Genomic DNA, 22,927 nt, shown 5'->3' on the forward strand with positions numbered 1-22,927 from the left:
CTGTGCCACAAAATCTCATTGAACTTTAAAAGCATGAGGTGTTTTTTTTTCTTCTTCTTGTCACCACTCAAATCATCCTTCTTCTAGAAACAAATTTTCAAAATGTATTTTCAGAAGTTAAAAAATATTTGCACTGGGAATTTTCTCATAAAATGTCTATTGGTAAGTATATAGAATGAGTTTCTAAACTATTTCCCACTGAAATTACAAAAATATTGATGTTCCAGTAAAGAGAATAAAACAATTAACTACAATTGGGACTAGCACAAATCTATTTTAGAACTTTCTGGTCATTAAAATCAGAGATATCATATTTCAGATGTAGGGAGGGGTTGAGATTAGATCACCTACCTGGCGCCCTCTTCATCTTTCTGAAGATAGAGCTGATATCGAAGTAGAGAGCCTGGGACAACAGTCGGTGGTCTCCAAGATAACGTGATGCTCTGAGGTTGAACACTGATGGCACTCAGGTCAAGAGGTGCGGTAGCCACGGGTCCAGTAGGAGTTTCTTCATCAGGAAGAACAGGTAACTCAGTTGGTAAGGGGTCTGGCACGTCAATGGGTCGAGGTATGGTGGGGATGGGTAGTGGCAGTGGAGGGGGGTCAACTCCTGATCAGGGGGAAGGTTTGGTGGGCAGAGGGGGTATGTGGGGTAGGGTAGGGAGGGGTGGGAGGGGGAGATGGATCATCAAGGGAGGGGTGGGGAGTGGCATGCAAACACAAAGACAAACACAAATGCGATATATAAAAACATGCTGCAACCATGCAAGTCACAAATGGCAACAATATAAAATCATAAACATAAAGCATTCCATACTTACATATCAGGATCATATACATGCAGACTGGGAGTACTCATGAGACATGCAGAATAAGAACACTTGAAAGGAGAACTCAATATCAATCTGCTAAAATATATCATGTTATGATAACACATAGTTTACACTGTATTGAGAATGAAATAATATATACTTTTAGTGGTAATGATGTATCCCAATTTGCACACATAAAGGGCTTGATATTTCTCTATCCACTGATTACTTCTCAATAAGTTATTCCATCCACAATTTATGATCAGGTATTCTTCAGCTAATTTGACAAATATCCAAGTTTATTTCATATGAACTGTTAAAAGATTAGGTTTCTTGATTAAAATTGTCCAAATACACACAATAGATATAAAAGGTAAATAGTGTATCCCATGGAAAACAATGCAGTTAAAAATTGTCAATCACAATACTCATGCTATCTATTTCTCTTCAAATTTATACATATGTCTTATCACATGTTATATATCAATATGGTGGATTGACAAGTAACAGCGCCCCCACCGGCAAGCCGTGACAGGCAAGTTGTTCTTCTCGCGACATCTTTCAACCAGTGCAGCGCAGCAAAACACTAGCCATTGATCGAAATGACCAAAGTGGTCCAAACTTCTGATATCAGTGTACATTTCTATATTGAATTTTTATGTCAAAAGCCACCCATCAATTGACTTATATTTTGGCCTGATTTTGGTCAAAGATCAATAGAAATTGTCATTTGTTGGCAAAAATGACCCAAATTGATTTTGATGAGCTCAGTTTGACCAATTTTTCTAGCATCAGGGCATATTTTTAGATAGAAAAGGCCCTTCGAATCTCCTTTGTTGACAATAATGATTGGAAAATTATCCCTGATCAAAAGTGACCATAACGGTCAGTTTCCTATCCAAAATTGTTTTGTTGTTGTTAAATTGGCCAAAACGACATTAGTAGGGTCCATAAGGTAGGGTAAAAAAAATTACCCTGGATATGCTATTCAAGCCTTCCCAACCCAAAATTTGGATTAAATCCCCCTATCTCCTTGGTATATAAAAAAGCTACAGCTGATATTTTTGTTGACTTTATCCAGTAATGACGCAGTGGATTGTGAATCCACCATAGTTATTATATTAAAACACAGTGTCAGCTACAATTTTGTCAATGCAAATATAAAAAGCACAAAACGAAGCACATATTCACAGAGAAAAATTAAAATGCAGCAACATTAATGTACAGACAAAATAATGCAGTCTATAACAAAACATCATATAATGTAAATCAATGAGGATCAGAATAAAGGTACGTACAACCATGCACAAAATATGGCCAAGGGACATCGGGTGGGGTAGGGCTCATTAATATCACATGTCATGTCATGAAAAATATTATCTTCATTCTATCATTTTTATCATAATCTTTTATAGTCAACAATATATACAAATATTGATAATAAGAGACTTAATGTATTTTTCCCCTAGAAAATACATCTCCATCATTAAAACAAATATAAATTTCCTGAACGAGTGCCTTAATGAATAGTGGACTGATTGGGAACTTTTAATTGTTTAAACACATACAAAACACTTGAATGATTTGATATAAACATGATAAAACATAATTTGAAGGAACCGATACAAAACCACTATTGTACTGGTTTGATATAACATTCTGCAAATGATTAAACAATTTAATTTGATGTCTTTGATATGTTTTCTTTTGTGCAGTATTTTTTGTAAACTGGGTTGGTATAATTTGATTTTGGTATAACTGATGTGCAACTGTGTTGAAAATGTATGCAAGTAGCCACAAGAGTGTAAATAGTACAGGGAACAATAATCTAGATACCTGCTGGAATGAGGGTGTATGTTTCACAGTCCTCTAGATATTCTGATCTACATCACTGTAATTATACTTTTCCAAAAATAGTGTAAAATACATTAGATGAAGGGTAAAGATAGTGCTATTTAAGCCATAAATAGCAATTCTATTTTGCTTCTAAAGTGTGATTCCCCAATGACCTGCCAACAGTCATGAGGAATATTCATCTAATAATATATACAATGGAAACAAAATAGAAAAGGGTCAGAATTAGAAGAAAAAAGGAGAAAGCCCAAAAGCGGTAACATTTGATCAAGCGCCTCTCATGTCTGAGAGTCATACAGAGGCTGAGCCCTAGATATATTTACGTCTATAGATTTCAAGATATGGCTCAAATTAAGTTTATCTGCCTGGGGCAGGCCTTAGCTTGTTGGTAAACAGCCTGAGCTGTTGCCCCGCTTCTTCTCCTTCTTCTTGCCCGACAATGCAATTAATCTTGTGCTCAGTGCCTAGAGAGCTGACGGCTATGTGTGGTACTAGCTGAGTCTTATTTTGCCTTTGACTCTGAGCGGCCAATATATCTTCTCGTCTCCAATCTTTCCATCTTGATTCTAATCTATGAAATTCACATCATCCCCTGAAATATACCTCATCAAAACACTGTTGAATTTGCTGTTGTTGTTTTTGTTTGTTTTTTGTTTTTATTCCTGTTTTTTCATTTGTTTTATTTGTTTGCTGTTCTATTTCTAAGACTGTCAAATCTTGTACATCGAACATCAATAAGCCTGAAGAAAGAACATCATAAATACAAAAATACATTTCCTTGACAAGCAGCAAGCACTATCCCTAAAGTTCCATATTCTTTCTTAACTTTGATTTATCAGTTCCATCATAACATGATCTAGTTTTTGGACTGAAGATGCATTTGTCTTGAACTATTGAGATCCCCATAAAAATCATGCATAGAAAACCTTTAACAAAGACAAAAAATCCAGGGCACTCTTTGACATTAGTGAATAAACTACATTTCCATTTGTACTTCCATAGCCTGCCTTTATCTGGTTTATTTCATACAGTAATACATGGGTTGTACAAATAGCAAATGGATTGAAGATCACAAAACCAAACTTGTGAAACTGTCTTTGTTCAATCAAATAGCTGCCATCTTGTATGTCAAACCATGCAGAAAATGATGATTGAAAATCCTCCCATGACAAAAGAAAACATGATTAGTTTTAGTTGTATCAACATATCAACTTCCTGCAAAAATAGATGACATAAACTTGGAGAGAGGGATGAGGAGGAGGAGGATTGGGAGAGGATTGGGAGAGGATGGAGACAGACGGATGGTCAGACGTACAAACAAGGCAGTCTACTGACCATGTTTTCCCTCCAAACAGGCCCAAATTTTGAAGCTGTAATCCCATGATTAGTGCTATCAATCACACTGGCCACTGCCCACACTTTAGGTGATGAGATATAAATATTGATCTTGGTTGCAGTGAGAACCAATCCATATTTGATGCCATTTTCTCACTCTCACCAAGCTAAATGTGGTGATTTCTCTTGAGGCCCCCCTCCTTCACAACATGTAAGATTGTTTTCTATTTTGGTATCTCTGCCTTTTTCCTGATGTAAGAGATGTATCGTTTGGAGAAGAAAAAAAAACACTTATTTTAATGACGTAAATGAAAATATGACGCTGGCTGGAAACTATTTACGTCCCAAAAACATATAGGTCATTCGAACTTAACTGAATAATTTTTTTAATTTTATTATTTGTATTCTAAACTGAATGAAGATCATGTTTTTTAGTATGAGCCAGCTCTTTTAGTTTAGGGATCTATCTGGGATATATTCTCTTAATTTTTATGAAATGTTGTCATGATGTCTTCAAACAACTTCTTTTTTCTCTAACCTTTTCCAGATAGACCAGAAGTAGTTCTGGGCAGTACCATGTATTATAAAGAGCTGTGATCAATCACAACTTAAAATCAATCTCAACTGTGTACTTAAGAGATAGGAGTTGTGATTAACTGCCATTGTTTAAAATCAATCACAACTCTTTATAAGCTGGGTCCCTGATCTCTTCACTCACAATGACTAAATAATTATAACTGCAGCAGTATAAATAAAAAGCTATAAATTCAGATGAAGATTGGGTCATTTGTAGGACTTGAAATTTAACATTTTAATTTTGAACATCACATGTGAAAAAAAAGAAGCATTCTTCTTAGCTTTTATAATATTTCATGTCAATTTTCAAAATATATATTGCAATTGAAAATGAACTGATAATTTGAAAGTTTATCAGTTTTTAACTGCTTTCTTGCTTTCTCTCTGTAAAATAAAAAAATGGAGCTCTATATCATCTTATAAATTGAAAGTTGTATAATCTTTATTAGATGAAAATGTACTTTGAATGCATTATCACATCAAAAACCTGCTTACATTTCATCTAATGGTATGTGTTACCATGGAAATATAAATATATTCTTATTCACTTCTAAAGCAACATAAAATAGCTGATGTGGATGTTTGTTAATATCTGCTCTCTTGTTTCATTATCCAATAAGCAGGTACCACCTTACATCCCCTGAGCAGATGGATCATGGCTCTCTATTATCTCTTTAAACTCTTAGAGCTGGAACCAATGTCTTCACGGTCATTCAACTCTATACTCCCAACCTCATCATCCTCCTCCCTGTATTCTTCTCATCTCGTTGGAGGCATCCACCTCTTGATGAGTTTGACGGTGGATATAAAACTATCCAGGCTAGCTACCTATAAGAAAGGATTGCAATACAACCATGGTAGATCACGTTTCTCTACTAAAGGTAGTCAACTCCCGACTAGGGTACCCCCTGTGAGCTAGCACACCCTCCCCAATGTGACGTGTCCAAAAAAGTAACATTCAACCAAGTGGTGGATAAACATGGATTCAACATCAATGGTCTCCTTACCTGAGGCTGGGGCCCCGGGGGCAGGTATGACAGCAAACATTTGTGAAATCAAATCCCACCAACGCTACAAGTGATGTTATTGTTACCCGTTACTCAGCTCAGGCACTACTGTCTATGTGCATGTGTGCGCAAGGGTTGAGAGAGAATATTTGGGTACCTTGACTTGGGAGAACCACGGTAAGAAAAGCTATGGAAGTCTCGGGAGATGAACTGGAAAATGTTTTCTTGTGGGAACCGGCAATGTGGTTGGATTTGAGGCGATTATCGACATGTCTTGGCAGCTGAGGTAACTGTTGTTCAATGCATGAGGATTGATCTGGATGGCTTGATCATAGTCAGAAAAGGATTTAAACCTCCTGATATTATAAGCTCTAAATGCCATTCACCATTAACTTGACATTTCTGCATAGGAGAGTGACAAGGTTAACCAGGATGGGATAGTTATCAACACTCTGAAAGTGGAACCCAACTTTCCCTCTCTCACTTTCTTTCCCCCTTCACCCCTCCCCCTTTCTCTCCCCCCCCCCCCCCTCTCTCTCTCTCTCTCTCTCTCTCTCTCTCTCTCACGCGCTCTCTCTCTCTCTCTCTCTCTCTCTCTCTCTCTCTCACTCTCTCTTTCTCTCCATCCTTTCCTCTCTCCCTCCTTTCCTCCCTCCATCCTTTCCTCTCTCCTTCCTTCCATCCACCTAATTTCTCCTACTCTGTCAATCACAGGACCACCAGTTACTGTTAAGATGACTGAGTCACGGTTACCATGCTGTAGCCATTTAGACTATTCACTTAAATGATCAAATTTCAGCAATTTGAGCAAGGAGAAGAGATAGTGACCGTGTCACTTATTTTCAATCACCCATACCAGAGATTTCTAAAGTGGAAACGGAAAGGGGCAAAGAGGTCATAAAAATTCTGAACTGGAGAATACTCATGAATAATTCATCTACATTCAATCAGTACAATAAGCATTTTGTTACATGTACTTGTATTCAATTTCCATATCTTTTTGGGGGCTTATATTTAGGGATAATCTTGCACGTGGAAACTATCTCAATTGCATAAGAAGAAAATTGAAAATAAATCAAGACATGAACTAAAAAAAAGTGACCTTTATGAATGCAGAATGGCTGACAAAACTGCAAGTTGGAGGGGAAAATAAAAAGAGTAAAGACAGACGAAAGCTACACTTGAGACGAGGATAGAAGAATCCATTCTAAAGATGCAGGGGACAGCAAAAGGTGTCACAGCAAAAGGAAAGGTGTAACATGGGTACTATCCACAGGGTGAGAGATCGATCGGAAAGGGATTATATGCAGAAACAAGAGTGCCGACAACTTGATTTCATTAATTCAATGCTCATCACAGTTTCTTGTATATCTCCAAATTATGGAAATGCTACCTTGAACATGCGACCTCACTGTCACTTTGCAGAAACTGAGAAGATAGCAAGGAGTGCAATATCAAGAACACAAAAAACCTGCTATATTGACAAGAAAGGACCTGGATGACCCTGTTCCTAGAGATACAAGTTGCAGTGACCTTTCACCAGGCATCCTTCAAGCAAGAATCGCAAAGAAGATGACAAGAAGAGGCTAGAAAGATTGGAGACGTATTTCTGGCAAGAGTTGCGTGCGGAGGAACATGAGGGTTTTTTACCCGGCCACAGGCAACTAGGAATACGGGCTCACGTTGTCATAGTAATCGCCCAAATCCTCGATTCTGGATGAGCGGGGAGAGGTGATACGCCTTCTTCCTGAAGAAACCTGCGAACTAGGATGAGGATCGAGTTGCCCACCCTGGGCAACGCCAGTGCAATCTCTATTGATTAAGCTCGAGTGTTTGGTGATATGAAGACGGAAGAACACAAGAAGGGAAGGAGGATTATATGCACAAAAGCTTTCAGCAATTCCTGATCAGGAAAGCTATAATCTCTATGCAAGGAAAGACATTGGAAAAGGGCAGAAACACTGGAAACCCAACCATAGAAAAGAAGAAAAACTCATGCTATCCGAAAGAAGGTGACTCCATAAGTACCATGATGATGAAGATATTTAAAATTAACAATCTCCTATGTGAATGTCAAAATTCCAGACTAAAGAATTTATATTCTGCTAAAGTTGTACAAAGAATTCAATGTAATTCTACAAAGAGACACTAGAAGGAGGCACTGGATTATTCCTAGATCTTCCTAATATTCTTTGTATGATGAAATCCTCATTTATTTTCTGTACATGCTAAGAAGGTATTGGTAACAATTTAAACCACGCAAAAGATGAACCTTAAAACTATTTCCCTTCTGAAAGACTCATATCCATATATTTCTTGTCTCCAATTACTTGATAAAAAATAGTTACTTCACTCTCCCTCACAGAAATCTAATAAAAGAAGAGAAAATTAACCCATTTCAAATAAATGCTCACTACAAAATGTAAAGAAAATAGGCAAGGAGTTTCATCGGAGCAAATGAAATTGGAGTGTAATATGTTACGTCTTTGCTCAAGATATTATTGAATTATGTATGCAGCCATATCAATAAAACTCCAGTTTATGAAAAATTATGAAATCTAAATACAATTTTTCTGGGGCAAGCAAACATTTTGAGGACATTTGGAGCCACTCTCATGTAATGATACGGACTATGGATGTTTTCAAAACCTACCGGTATATGTTGATGGGGAAAAATACTTTTAAATGCTACATGTACACATTTAAATGCACACAGGTTATATTTTGATCTTCTTAGAAATGTAAACTTGATAACTTGAGGGTGAATCTGCGACAAAGATATAGTAGATGCATCACAATTGTGTGAATATATATGAGATTAGAATAAAGTTTATAGAAAGGAACTTTAGAACAAAACATCTTCCTTCAGATGTTCCACATTACATTTAATGCCAGAATCAAGAGCAAATCAAGAAATTCCTCAACATTCATTTTCGTCCTTCAAAATGCACTTGAAATCACAACTATATTTGTCTATACCTGCTGAGTGTGTAGTGTATGAGGCTCTGTTATTATAACTCACTTTCTATGCTGTCACACCAACATCCTCCCGTGAGAATGTAACACACATACTTTTGACAAGGCCCTGCATATGATGCTATCAAGTTAATTTCTCCCTAAAGATATTCTGTTTCCATGGCAACAATGATGATAATGGTTCAGGTGAGGGGAAAAAGGTGAGGGGAAAAAGGTAAGGGGAAAAAATAGCGTTACAAAAGAGAAACACGATGTTAGGTGAATAATGGATGAGAGAGCGGTCTTTCTGCATTATTCATGGGGACGGGAGAAGAGTGCGGTTTTTTAGGATTGATGCAGGTGACAGCCCTCGCCGTTTTTCCTCTTCCACGTTTACTCAAAATAACCCTTGGTAATCTTACCATCTCAAGCCTAGCTGCTTTCCAAAGATTGGGATCGGTTTGAATCCTACTCAAAGAATGCAAAGGCAGTAAGATAATGCAAAGAAGACAAAGTGAAACAAACCCTGAGAGACAATATAAAACACCACTCAAAGGATTATACTTATTTTGATTCCCATACATGCAAGAAGATATTAAATGTATTTTCTTGTGTGTTTTCAGAAGGGCACACCCCAAGCAGATGCATATCTCAACAAATATGTATTTTTATGTAATGACCTTTCACAGCTAGATCTACCAAACACATTCCAACCCATGCATTGTCTAAATTGGTACACTGATAGGTTATAACTACAAGATTATACTTCTTTGTCCTTTCATTATTAAACTTTTTTCTCAAAGTTTGACTACAATTTTTTTAAATGCTATTCTTCCTGGATTACATTTCAAAATATTATGTGAAATATAAAGATTTAGGCTGAATTCAATAATATATCTGAATATATCTGAAGATTAAGGTCTGATAAGATCTTTATATTTCCTGAAGAATCTTGTCTGTCTTTAATATGGTTTGTTGTCGCACAATAAACCATGAAAGCATTTTGTGTCCTTGAATGAGCCAGATAATAGTATTATGTATAAAGTAGACTCTCTTTGCTCATGAGTTAAATCAGACTTGGTAGGATATATTTGACATTACAATGTGTGATGATAGCAACTGACTAAATAACACTAGAGTTATTGAGGTTATAGTTATAGAGGTATTGAAAGCACATGACAATGCTATGTGTGCTACTCATAAACAGAATATTAGTATCAAAATGTTTATTGAGTTAATATATGAAACTATTTAGTTTGACATCTATTGGAAATAGATGTATACAAATTATTAAAACTAATCAAGGTTCGTATAATATCTAACAAATTTTCATTCACTAGTGCAAGCTATCTAAAGTAGATATCGAAACACAATCATCCCAGAACCACTAATACAATTTCACCAACTGCATCATATAAACGATGATTTCATTCATATTCATCAAATAATGGAAGAGACTTGAAAATGAAGGTATATCATGTTAAGGCCTTTTCCATATAACATAAAGACAATCACCAGATATTGTTTAATATCAAGATATTTTCTTGGGGCTGTTTAGTACATTGATTTAGTAGTTATTCAATGTACATTCTAACATTTTCTTTCATTCAAACTCTTTTTCTAACCACAGGCAACTGCAATTGATTTTTTTTCGGGGTTGTTTTTAAGGAATGGAAAAATATTGCTGAAAGGCACATGACCCTGTCTCCAGCATTTCATTGAATAATTTGTTTGTTTTTTACCTCTCATTCCCAGACAGAGACACAATTTGTTTGCGGGAGATGAATTTGTATGTGGAAATAATGAATAAAAGATCTCAACACGATCCCATTTTGTCTCTCCGGTTGCAAATTGGCACCGTCCCTGCCTTGGTTCAAGACATAAACAGCATATCAGAAACACAAGCTGCATATTTAGGAGAGAGTCCAGGGCTGGAGTATGATTGAATTAATCCCCATGTCCTGGTTCTGCATGAATTTTTAGTCACGCGTGTGAGTGCTGAATTAGCAATGATTCTCCCCAGTTTCTGTGCCCAATCTATGAATAATGCACGGTAAGACGACACTGGTCCGCAGCAGCAGAGTTTCCCAAAGAGAGCTCTCGTGAAAGACATTTGAATGGTTGGTGAAATACAGGGCTGATGTATTTATTGGGAAAGTTTGATCAGTAACAGTGTATTCCATTCATAGTTTTATTATGATCATATAAGGTAACAAAATTCTCTTTCAAAATGGTGTGCGATTTCTTTCTCTAATTCATCATTTGCAGGTGTATGACTTTTGAAATAGTAAAAAGCGTTCATAAGAATCCTGTATTTGGGAATTTCCCAAATATTCAGTGTTTAACAATTTGAACACTGCTTTTTAAGCTTTAATAAAACAAAATGAAAAGAATATATGTGACAATTTAAATGAATAACTAGAAAAAGAAATTACAGAGTGGATGGAAATGCACTATACTGGCTGCATAATATACATCCACACTCACTGTTTACAGACACAACACCACAGCTGAACTCCTCAGGAATGGATACAAATAGAAAAACAGCCAAGCTTCTACAGATTCAAGAGAAAAAACATGGCAACTACCTGACCCAACAAATGATAAGACTTCCATCGGCTAATATCCCCCATTATCCAATGATACGTAGGCTTGCTACATTTCACAATAAATCAGTCCAAGCTCACTCAATGACAGCACCAGCAGTGCTCCTCCCGTTCTCACTCTCCAAACTGATTTATTTGACCTAGTTTTCTTACGATCCTCCTCACTTTTAAAGCAAGCAGAAGCTGTTATCTCATTAGCTGACGGTTGATCATTGTGTCAAGCCTTACAGCTAGGTTCCTCTCTCTGTCACACATGATTTTACATCCATTAAAACAGCATCTTAATGCATGCGTATGCAATCTGACATCAAAATTTTATGAGGCTATTTGCGTCACTTCCTATAAACTGAAACTCCTGTGGATATCTTTATACTTAACTTTGTTCAACTTTCGTCTTACATGTATGCTCATTATATTTTGGCCTGATGTTTACATAAAGTTTTAATAAAAACTGGGAATGAAGAAAGTGTGTGCGTAGAGTAGCTTTTATCAAATCAAAACTGTTACTTAACATTCTTGTCCGTTAGATGTTCTGACCCTGTTTTCGTAGATTGTTTAATAAAAGAGTCTCCAGAGGGTATTCTCCTTCTTTGCTTTCAGAACTTTCTGACGTCAACCCTGTCTTAGTGAAATCAAACTCTTCATCACAAATTCCATTATTGACTTCAAAATCAATGTAAAACATTGGCAAGATAAAAACAAAGTCTTGGTCTAATATTTGCTATTTTGTCAAAAGCAATGAAACTGCATAACCTAGGAGCAATCAATAATAATCGTATTGAATTTTTCTAGATCGATGGCAATACTTTTCCTGGCATGAATACCTTATATTATTGTATCAGAGTACGTTACGGAGGTAAGGCAGGACCTCTTGCACCTGCGCTAGGTAATATTTTGTTTTACAGGAAAAATACTTGTTTTTCTCGCTTTTGGTTTAACTATCATGAAAGAGAAGACAAGTGATGTAAATGGCGCGAATGTCATGGAGGCAGTTTTCACTCTCATTTAATGATTTTGTGGCTAGAATGGAATTAAGACTGTATATGTGACACAAACATGTCAATGTGATTGTATGGAATTGTATCTGACTTGGTAGTATTGATGTAACATGTGTTTCATAAATCTGGTCTACAAGAGTCAAGGAGGGTTACTTATTTGATTTGGTAACCATTGGCAGAACATTATATCCCATTACAAAATTAATACTTTTTCTCTCAATTCATAGGAGACAATTATTAAAAAGTAAGATATATACTTTTGGACAATATATACAAAAATTCTGATGAGAGAAATGTTCCAATGCTGCTCCTTACAAATTCATAGCACTCTATTAGGGATAATTGGAAGTGTAAAATTTTAAAAGTAACCAATTTCTTGTGATATCAAGCTGCTTTTGTTATAGTGCATTAGAAATAAAGTTGATAGTTGCAAGGTATTTGACAACTTATCTGGTAGTAAAAAAAAAAAGAGCTGTCTAGGATTCTGCTAGTAGATATTTTACAATTTTTCTATGATTATTCAAGATATAGTCAAGGGGTTCTTCAAGAGGTAACAGTCTTTGTCTTACCTTCTGGAAGCACAATCAGTTGAGCCGTAGCTTGAATGTTGCCCCAACGGTTGCTGGCAAGGCACTGGTAAATACCGGAGTCCTGATCAGTCAAGTCTTGAATCGTCAGTCCCTGGTTATCAACACTCAAGAAATCACCATTAGCCACCAAGTCAATATCATCCCCATGACTCTTCCATTGGATGGAGGGTGTTGGTATACCATACACAGTACATGGGAGGGTCTTGGTAGAACCCAACCTGGCGTAGGTGTTTGTAGGCATCTCCAGAAATTCAGGTGGAACTGTTAAAGGAAAGCAATGAAGAAAAAAAATACAGAAACTGTTCAAAATTCTAGTAGGAGCTTAACATTCCAATTGCTCAGATATAAGGATTTTAGAATTTAAAAAGAAAGAAATTCCTCAGGGTATTATGAAACACAAATAATTACGTTTTACATTGCTATGCCATTCCATTCCATTCCTGTGCTTAGAAATTATTTTTTGCAATCACAAAACCGTTTTAGACTTAAATATCCTATACTAATATCAACTTTTGGACAAAACATCTCTTTGTTTGTATCGCTTGAACATATTTTTTTCTTTTTTCTTTTTGAAACATAAATATCCTGTATTCACATCAAGTTTTGGACAAAACATCTCTGTTTGTATCATTTGTATGTTTTCTTTTCATGGTATCAAATCATGAAAAGTGGTAGTTTCAAAACAAGTCTGAATGTCATGGTTTTAATCACTGTAACATACATGCAAAGTCAATTTAGTAAACATTGTATGTGTTGATGGATCTACTCCCAATTATTTTTAAATAAAACACTTTGCTTTCAGCCAATTTTCTGTCACTTTGAGTAAAAATTAAGTAAAGAATGATTTGAAATCTAATGCGTAGAAAGCCTAGTATTGGAGACAATGTGGTACCTGTCAAGTTTATTCTGTTTTTCAATTGCAATATAATGGAATAGGATACTGACCCATGAAGAAAAGAAAAAGAAGGCAGCAATACAAATGGAAATGTCATTACACAATCAAATCTGCTTTTAATCAATCATGGATCAACCCAAGTAAAAATGCACCTGCCATTTAGAATTATACTTGTATATTTGGCAATGGGAGTATGGTTCTTGACTTGTAAACAGAGTAAGTGTATCAACCTTTCAATTTCATTCCTTCACACATCATTGTAATACTGATTCGTTAAGGGATTACAGTTGTTTAAATTGCAAAAAATAAATAAAAAATTGATAGTACAAACAAATAGATATGTACCCATTTTAACACTCTAAAATATAAAAGGTACCAATTTTAGTGGCATAGAAAACCCAGTTCAGAACGTATAAGGGTTAATTTTGTTTATAGCTATCATTCAAATATTACGGTTCAATTCCTTAAAAAAATGTTATCAGCCTTAATAATGATGATAATGGTAATAACAATAATAATATTAAACATTACATACTCGGTAAACAGGTGGCAAGATAAATCAAACCACAAAATGACATCACCAAAAACTAACCCTTGAGCATTTTTGACCCAATTTGTCATGCGTTTCACTACAAAAAGCTACCAAACTTGCTCACTTCTGACTATTGCCTCTTAAAATAGTTTGCGACTGTTCATCCTGTCTAGCATTGTGTGACCATCCCCTTTAAACCATCTCCTGCAAATCATGTTATGCTGCATGCATTACTGGACAACATGCAAGCCCCCAAACGCCTCCTAATTTGATTTTGAATGCAATTCCAAACCGCCTCCAGTCTATTTGTCTTCCCCCTCAACCATGTTTTAACTGTATTTGTTAAAGATGCAAGACTAGCCAAAAGGGGGAGTCACCTTTGAAGTATTTCAGAGAAACAGCTAGCATTAAATATTAAATGCATGTAAAATGAATATGACTAGTTACACTAAGTGTTTAAATGTCAACAATGTATTGAATGTATATACAATTGGGAAGAGTTCAATATTTTGATTAAAAGCACCTAATGGAGTTAAAATTTCTCTAGTAACTAGATTTGAAATCTTAAGACGATTCTAGACAGGACAAATCGATATCGGAACATCTTTTTTATAGATACATATTAACCGCATTTACATCGTAGTTCCATATCTCAAACCACAAACCTTGGTAAATATTTGATTACAAAACCTCTGAAAAAAATTTGAAACCTATCTGGGGACAGTCATCTATATAAATTCTCTGCGCAAGTAAAATGCAACTAAATATCATTAGAACTTGCAGATAATTTCAGATTGTTCCATGAATTATTCTGCAATCCTCACAATATGATCAAAGATATTCAAAGTGTTTTTATTAATGACGAGTGGAAATTGCATTACTCTTTGCCTAATTGCCAAAGCAGCCCTCAGAATATACTCTGATAGTGAATATGTATATTGACAACTTCCACTTGGCATCAGAATACACCACAAATTGTTTCAGACCAAACAGCGTGGCAAAAACGTATCATTTTGCGGTGTAAGATTACATCTCATTTCCCCTGAATTATGCAGGAATACACTCAGCAAAGTTCTGCACAATTAAGCTTGCATATACCAAGTCACGCCAGCACATATCCTACTGCTATTTCCTCCACAACTGTCCAGTGACTTTTCAAGATTTTGTCTTGGATCCCATTCATATTAGCCTATTACAAAGATGTTATACTTATTTTCTAATTTTGAATGACAAACCTTGACCTTGACAAAAAATTCAATTTAACATTTAAACATATATCTGTGAGAACTGCTACTTAAGATATTCAATTTTTGTTGTGATTAATGTTCAAATGGACGATAAATAATGAAGGTAGTTATAAAAATGTAGAAAAACAAGAATAAGAACACATTAACAAAGAGCTTGCAAAAACATCAATAAAAAGGCTTTCTTTTATTAATTATTTACTAGCTTCGATGCTAATAATATTTTTAATCAATAGTTTGATGAAGAGCAATTACATATGAGTATGATCAACTATTGATTTAACAGATGAATATTCTGAATCAATCATCTTCTATTATGGTTTTAGGTAGCTTGGCGAAATGTAGTGGCACAAAAAGACACATTCAGAGCGAAGAAAAAAAAGAGCAAAATTATTGAAATTAAAATTATATCATACAGAGATAGAACCGCATTGTTAAGATATGAAGCTGGTAAATACTATCTTGATTAAGCTTAATGTTAACTAAACTTATATTCAGATATATCAAGGAAGAACTTCACATTAAAAAATATCGTTAAATCTTGGCCTATTGTATTCCGGACAAGTCTTTTCATACTACTATATTTCTCAAATCTATCTTATCATGATGTATGTTGCCAAATGAATGATAAATGAAAAAAGGAATATATGCTTTGTTAATGAACTCACCTTGTACGACAACAGTAACACCCCTCTCTACTCTGCTCTGATCAAGTATGGATATGGCAACCACCCGATAGATACCAGTGTCGATCTCTCCTAGGTCTGTTATCTGCAAGCTCCCTTGACCCAGTCGTCTGTAATGGTCACCTTGCCTGAAAGGGAGCCGAAAATGTATGTTGCATTGTTGATTACTCTCTAAGCAAGCTAGGGGATTATTTGGATGAATAGATGAATTTTTCAAGCATTCTAAATGGATTTTGGTAAAATTCAATTATCTGTACTGAAATATTACCTTCTGTAGGAAACATTTTTCCACTGTAATATTTAATATTATCACCAAAGTCTATGTTTTATTTTGAGCTAATCATAAAGATTTTTATTCTTATTTTACCACTAAAACCAACCGATGACAAATTATTATAGTTGTCTTCATCATTACTTCCTTGAAAATGTTCTTTCTCAATCATGAATACCAAATGTTGGATGAATTTCATCATTTCAATCTGATTTCATGGGTACCTCTATTACCTATATCCCACTCCTCCCAAAGGAGTCATTCTATGCAAACTAGAGCATTACAATAAGGATTAACCCATAAAAGACCTGGACAGATGCAAACTAATATTAAAACCCATTCAATGTGCATGTTATGTGATAATAAAACACTAAAGGAAAGCTTAAACAGAACATTCACACCGTAGCATCGTTACTAGGAAATAAGATGGCTATGCACCAGCAGGCCTGATTAATTTGGAATGAGTATATCACCTCTATCAATTACATATCCATAGAAAGCACGGTGCCAACTCAGAAGCATACAGTAATGACAGAACTGATTAAACTCAGTGAAGGGGACGAAGAAAATTTAGAGAAAAAAAAGAAATTTCAGACACGTGTGATTGATAGAAAGGAACAGAAAGTCATAAAACTGAGCTAAAGTAGAAGAAAGAGAAAGAAAAAGAGAGAGAGAGAGAGAAAGAGAGAGAGAGAGAGAGAGGTGGGGGAGGAGGGGAGGGGATGAGACAGGGAGGGGGAGATGGGGGAATATATAGGGTGCAGGTCAGAGCTGGAGAGAAAGGGGAAGAACACACACAGAAAGATAAATAGATTGAGAGTCAGAGAAAAAGAGAGGTAAAGAGCTTTTAATCTATGAATATATTTTACACCACCTTTATCCTCTTTTTTATTTGGTTATTCCCCCATTGTTTTCATATCAGGTTTATATACCTGGATATAATACCAGCCTCATCAAAATTCTTGACATTTACCTTCATATCTCATCACGTACAGTGACAACAGTGGCATCTATAAGCAAACAAGCTTCACACACATATACAGTGAGAACTAACACACCCTTTCTCCGTCTTCTCCCAAACTCCCATCATTTGTCTCCCCTTCCATCAACAGGAGACAAGAAAATCAATTCACCTTTGCCAAAATTTGAAAGGTGTATTTGAAGAGGAGCTTCAACTGAGAAATGGAAATGTTTGTCTTTTTCATTTGGGGCGGAGGGGTGGCACGCTATGCGCGAAAATGACGGACAAATGTTTGTGGAATGGACGTTGGCAAACATCAAAAACATTTGACGCTCATCTCTAATAGCAACTTGAGGATGGACGGCATCCTTTCTGGAGTACCCCTTCCCCCTTTCTCTTTCTCTGTATAAAGTTGGAATACAACAATTTGCCATGTACTCATTGGTTTGTAAATCTGTGTATTGGGGAAAAGGAATTTAGGTAGTTGAATACTAACATGTTGATCTTTTTCTCTCCTTTATACCACTCCAGTGTTGCTGGTTCTGTAGTAGCTGCTTCAAGAGTGATAGTACTACCTATCAGGGCCTCTATCTGGCTTGGTCCTGGAGCTACTAGGAAGGCCAAATCCTCTGGACGCTGGGCTGGGGCTGGGTCTAATGGAGCAAAAAAAGAGGAGTGTTGCAATCAAAATAGACGCCGAGTGTGGGCGAAAAATAAGACACAGAGCATAATGGAAAGATAAATATAGTACTGAATAATTGGGCTAAAAATGCTTCAAAAGTCATATCACTATCACATTGTACTCATTTATTTCTCTTTCTTTGTAGTTTGAAGGATGCGGTACAAGCGGTTGGAAAAACAGACGCTAACTTGAATGACATATTTGTGAGTTTTTTAAATGATTTAAAAATAAACACACATCCCACGCTTCCCAAAATATGAATGGTGCATATGATGCGAGGTAGAGTTTAAACTTATATTTTTTTTGTGCTACCTTATGGCTAAAATGAAAAATTCATGGTAACGAACATAGCAATACCAAAAATATTCAGGACAATTCAAAATATTTTAATTATCAAACTTTAGTTCACAAAAAGACGATCACCCTCTTAAAATTATTATTTTCTTTTATGAGAATCCTTCTTCATTAATCACAAGTGTAGCAAAATGTCTACGTAATTTTCATTATTACATGTAGCTTTCATTCCATTAAAATACCAAATGTCTTGTTCTCTTTTAAAAAAATTATCCTTGAGTTAAACTTGACCAAAAAGTCTATGATTGCAAAACAGCAGCTCAAGTCATACCGCTCCTGACGACCAGCTCTGCATCGGTGCTGCGCCTTCTCTGATCCGGTAATAGAAGGCTCTCTACTTTACACCTATAGCGGCCTGCATCACCCTCCCTCACGTCCCGAATCTCAAGTGCTCCGCTGGGAAGCAGAGTGTAGCGAGATGCATAACGTTCTTCAGTCAGGTCGATCGTCTGTCGATCCTTCAGCCACCTGAAAGGAGAAATCAAAGAGTCTAGGCTTGGCTGCTTGGCTCTAAAATCTATTCTCAATTATTCTCTTTGAATATATATACGTAAAAACACATTGATTTGTTCGTTTGTTGTTGATGTTTTTTGTGGCTATGATAAAGGCATAATGCAAGTGTCAAACCATACGGTCAAATTATAACTGAAGTTTGCGGTCATATTTTCTCTGGAGTACAAGATATAATTCCTCATATGAACAAGAAAGAAAGAGTGGAGCAGAGTCTCATATTTTTTAAAATAATAACCGCTCACAGGAGATATATGGAGGTTTAAAACACTGACGAATCTAAACTTTGCAGATGAGTAATTATTTGTTCTTATTAAGATGCTACATAGGAGGTTACACTCTTGTTTTTTTTAATTTGATTTATTAAGAAGAAAAAAATATTAAACTAGTAAAGCCTTAGGATGCTGACAAGAATTGAAAGGAAATGGACAAATCTTGAAATCATTACACCCAGCAAAGAAATGATACTGCAAACAAGTATATTAAGATAAATAAGACACCTTAAAAACATAAGATCACAAAATAAATGATTACTCATTATGATGAAATCTGCCTTTATGAAGGTGGAATTTCATACTTACGTTGTTGTTTTTGGTACAGTACCATTCACCTCACATTCAAATCTAGCTGTATCTCCGGGGTATACTGTCACGCCAAACGGGGAACGGATTTCTCCAAGAGCTAGGTAATACAAAAAAAAGAGAAGATATAGAATAATGCATTATTTCTTAATTGCATGTATATAAAGAGATTATTGAGGAAACTACCATTAAGTGTAATACAGTTTTGGCCCTTTGGAAATACTATTATTTCAGAGGCTCCACGAGGTCAAACTATAGCATATAGTTTTCAAACATTACATAATTGTTACATAAATCAAGAGGACCCTCTTAATCCAACCCAAAGCAAAATATTACTATCGATGTATATATATTTTCAATAAATGATACATTTTTAAAAAGAAAAAATACAACATAAGAATGTTGCATCCAATCAAGATGGATACATGGTTGAAAATAAATTCAGGTATCAATTGACAAAATCAATTACTATTTTGTCTGGGACTTTGATGAAAAACTCTGCCCTCATATTTTCAATAAAAAAGCAATATATTTCACCTCACAACTAATCTGTATCTCCACGCTTCTAAAAGCAGGAAGATTGCAATGTATGCACATACCACACAAACAGCAACGTGAGGTAGCTAACTTTGTAAGAGCTTGTTAAGTCAATACTTCGTATCTCCAGATAAAAATCAATAAATTTTCATTTGCCCTAGAAACTGGATACTATGCCTGGCATTCTGATTTCTATGCCAACGGGGATCCCCGTTATAGAGCTCCCACACGCATCAATATTTTCACTACACCCATGCATGGCGAGGAAAGGATTGGCAGAGAAACGTGAATCCTCCCTTTCTATGATTTCATTCTCTACCTTGGAAACAACAAACCTCAAATTAAACACATCTGAGCTGCAGATCTGAGTAACTCTTCTATCTTTCACACATCTCTCGATCCCAGGGACTGTTCTTCATGGAGAGGAAGAACCGGCAGAGATCGATAAATTGTCTTAATGTCAGCAGATTGCTTTACACAGATGGACAAGGTGTGAGTCAGTGTTCCTCTTTTAACTATTCAACCCCATTCTAAACACCTTTGATATCCAGTCAGAGACCTGTCTTATTCCCATCTAAGGATGTCCCAGCAGGCTTACATGGGGAATGAAATAGACTTTATGCTTATAATTCACTCTCATGATATCAACATTGTAAAATAGAGGTGAATAGGAACAAAAAAATGGAAATAAATCTGACAAAATTCTTTCACAGAAGGTGTCAAGTACATTATTTTGATTTATTTTAATGCTCAATTAAATAGCACTGAAGCTCAAGGTCCATCCAGTCAATTTTACCTGCTCATATAAAAAATGAAGTTGCATTATGTCTGGAAAAGGTAGACTAATCCCATTCCTCTTTACTTTTTGTCTTTCCAGTTTTACATGTAGTTTATCTATTCCTTCCTCAGTATCAATCCATTTAAATTCAAACCAGTGACATCACATCTATATAGCTGAATAGTTTTGATTTTCAAAACGATTGCAAAATTGTGTTAAACATTGCAGAATTGAGCAGAACTCTCTCGGTCTTTCATTTACATTTAAAAAAGATTCCATTTGAGGTGAATGCAGTACACAGATTTCTTGCACAGGCAAATAGAGAAGGTTTCATTCAGTTTAAATACACCACAGGGATAGAGTTACTTTGATAGATGAAATGAGAAAATTAGTATAATAATGATATATTACCCAACCATGCATTGATAGTTGTCTAAGCTTAGGGATTAAAAAAAAAAAATTCATAAAACATTCTAGGAATAGAACTATATAGCCTTCAGTAAGAAATAAGCAACTCTTTGACAAAGCCCACTGGGTCGGTAAGAATCCCTGCATACAACAATTTCTTTTATAGAAGACCTCATTAGAGACCATTACAATAGACCTCTGGTGAAAAGGGGAGGATCAGGAATAGGAAGCCTTTACAAACAGTGAAATAAGTTGTATACAAAATAAGAAGTATCAATGTATACACGCATCAATAGAGTTTTAACATAACACTTCTAAAAGGGGTACAGTCTATATGGGTAAAAGAATGTGATTCTATTAAGAAAAAGGACTTTGAATGTCTGTTCAAAATAATCTTACTACAAGACATCTTAAATTTTCACTTTTGGTCCTTTTTCCTTCTATCACTCATTTTGTTGGAAGATGGTGTTATTCTAAGGCATAATACACACCTAACTTTTTGCCAGCAGCAATAACAAATTGTGAGCATGCTCTGAGAATTGTGGTTTGTTGCTTTAAGAAATGTCAGCAATACACGGGATATTTACATTATTTAGACAGCAAAAAAACCTTTCTCTTTCCAACAAAATGAAAGCCATTGAAATATTCTCATAGTTTCACTTTACATGAGGGAATATCTATTTATTTCTATTAATCTAAAACATCCACATTGAAATCACTTTTTTATTCTAGGTTTCCATCACAGCCACATTTACTATACACATTTGGTATAGTAGAATATGGAGTTTTACAATATTTGTTAAATGATCCCTTTCTGTATATAAGCCTGTGAATACTTTAAAATCCCTCCAATTTCCCTTCGATTGTACATGTATCTCATTTTGTTAAATTGAAAAACACAATTTTCATTCGGATTATATTGAGCAGTGACATTTCTAACATATTTTGAGAAAAAAATACAACTACTTGTATAAAACATGATACATGTATTTGTTCTCAATTTGGATATACCTGTATAGTAGCATGTTTAATTCATTTCTTTTTTCAATTCAATTTTCTCAAGAACGACAAGCCTTTTTCCATAAAATTGACAAAATAGTTTTATTCATTTTGGAGTTTTATTCCATGTATTATTTTTTGTATCAAGATGAACCTGTCTCATGATAAACCGACTGTCAACTTGAACCGGGTTGCTCCAGTATTACACCTATGGGGAAAATGATAAGTCAGAGTCCTTATAAAATGCATATTTGTAAATTTGGTTGCACAGTACAGCTAGAGAAATGTAGTGGTACGAAAAAGATGCATCCAGAATGTAAAATGCATAATAGTGTAATAGATGTTTGTTAATAAAAAGTTCCTTTTTGACATATATCTGAGTGAAAGTTAAACTAACATTAAGCTGCATCAAGATGATATGTGCATTTAACAGCAGAATATGCTTATCACATGGTTCTACCTTCACTATCTTACAGAATATTTTCCCCTGCTGTTAAGTTTTGACTCAGGAGTGGGGTGAGCAAATATATAGCACAATTATGACCCAGTGCAGTATACAGTTGAAGCTAACTTTCACACAAACTCTGACCCACCGATATACCATCCTATTGTGTGCATGTCCTTGTATGGTCACCCAACCTTCAATGATAACTTGACTTTCTCACCCACAGAAATGCCAACTATATAGGAACACTTTGCTTTTGTACTGAATGCCATCTGTTTGGATATGACAATAGCAACATCACCTACAATCAA

General features: G+C 35.4%; 1 protein-coding gene across 1 annotated transcript in view; it reads right to left on the reverse strand.

Moving 5' to 3' along the window:
• LOC100891979 (neogenin) overlaps positions 1–22,927 on the reverse strand; it is a 66,528-nt gene that overhangs the window by 36,041 nt on the left and 7,560 nt on the right. The window contains exons 2-7 of the mRNA XM_030983010.1: positions 19,450–19,549; positions 18,630–18,826; positions 17,819–17,975; positions 16,073–16,218; positions 12,713–12,994; positions 352–610 (exon numbers count right to left, since the gene is read on the reverse strand). Coding sequence (XP_030838870.1) covers positions 352–610; positions 12,713–12,994; positions 16,073–16,218; positions 17,819–17,975; positions 18,630–18,826; positions 19,450–19,549 — 1,141 coding nt within the window. The remainder of the gene's footprint in view (positions 1–351; positions 611–12,712; positions 12,995–16,072; positions 16,219–17,818; positions 17,976–18,629; positions 18,827–19,449; positions 19,550–22,927) is intronic.

The sequence above is a fragment of the Strongylocentrotus purpuratus genome, unplaced genomic scaffold, assembly GCF_000002235.5.
Source record: "Strongylocentrotus purpuratus isolate Spur 01 unplaced genomic scaffold, Spur_5.0 spur5_contig_827, whole genome shotgun sequence".
Classification (NCBI taxonomy): domain Eukaryota; kingdom Metazoa; phylum Echinodermata; class Echinoidea; order Camarodonta; family Strongylocentrotidae; genus Strongylocentrotus; species Strongylocentrotus purpuratus.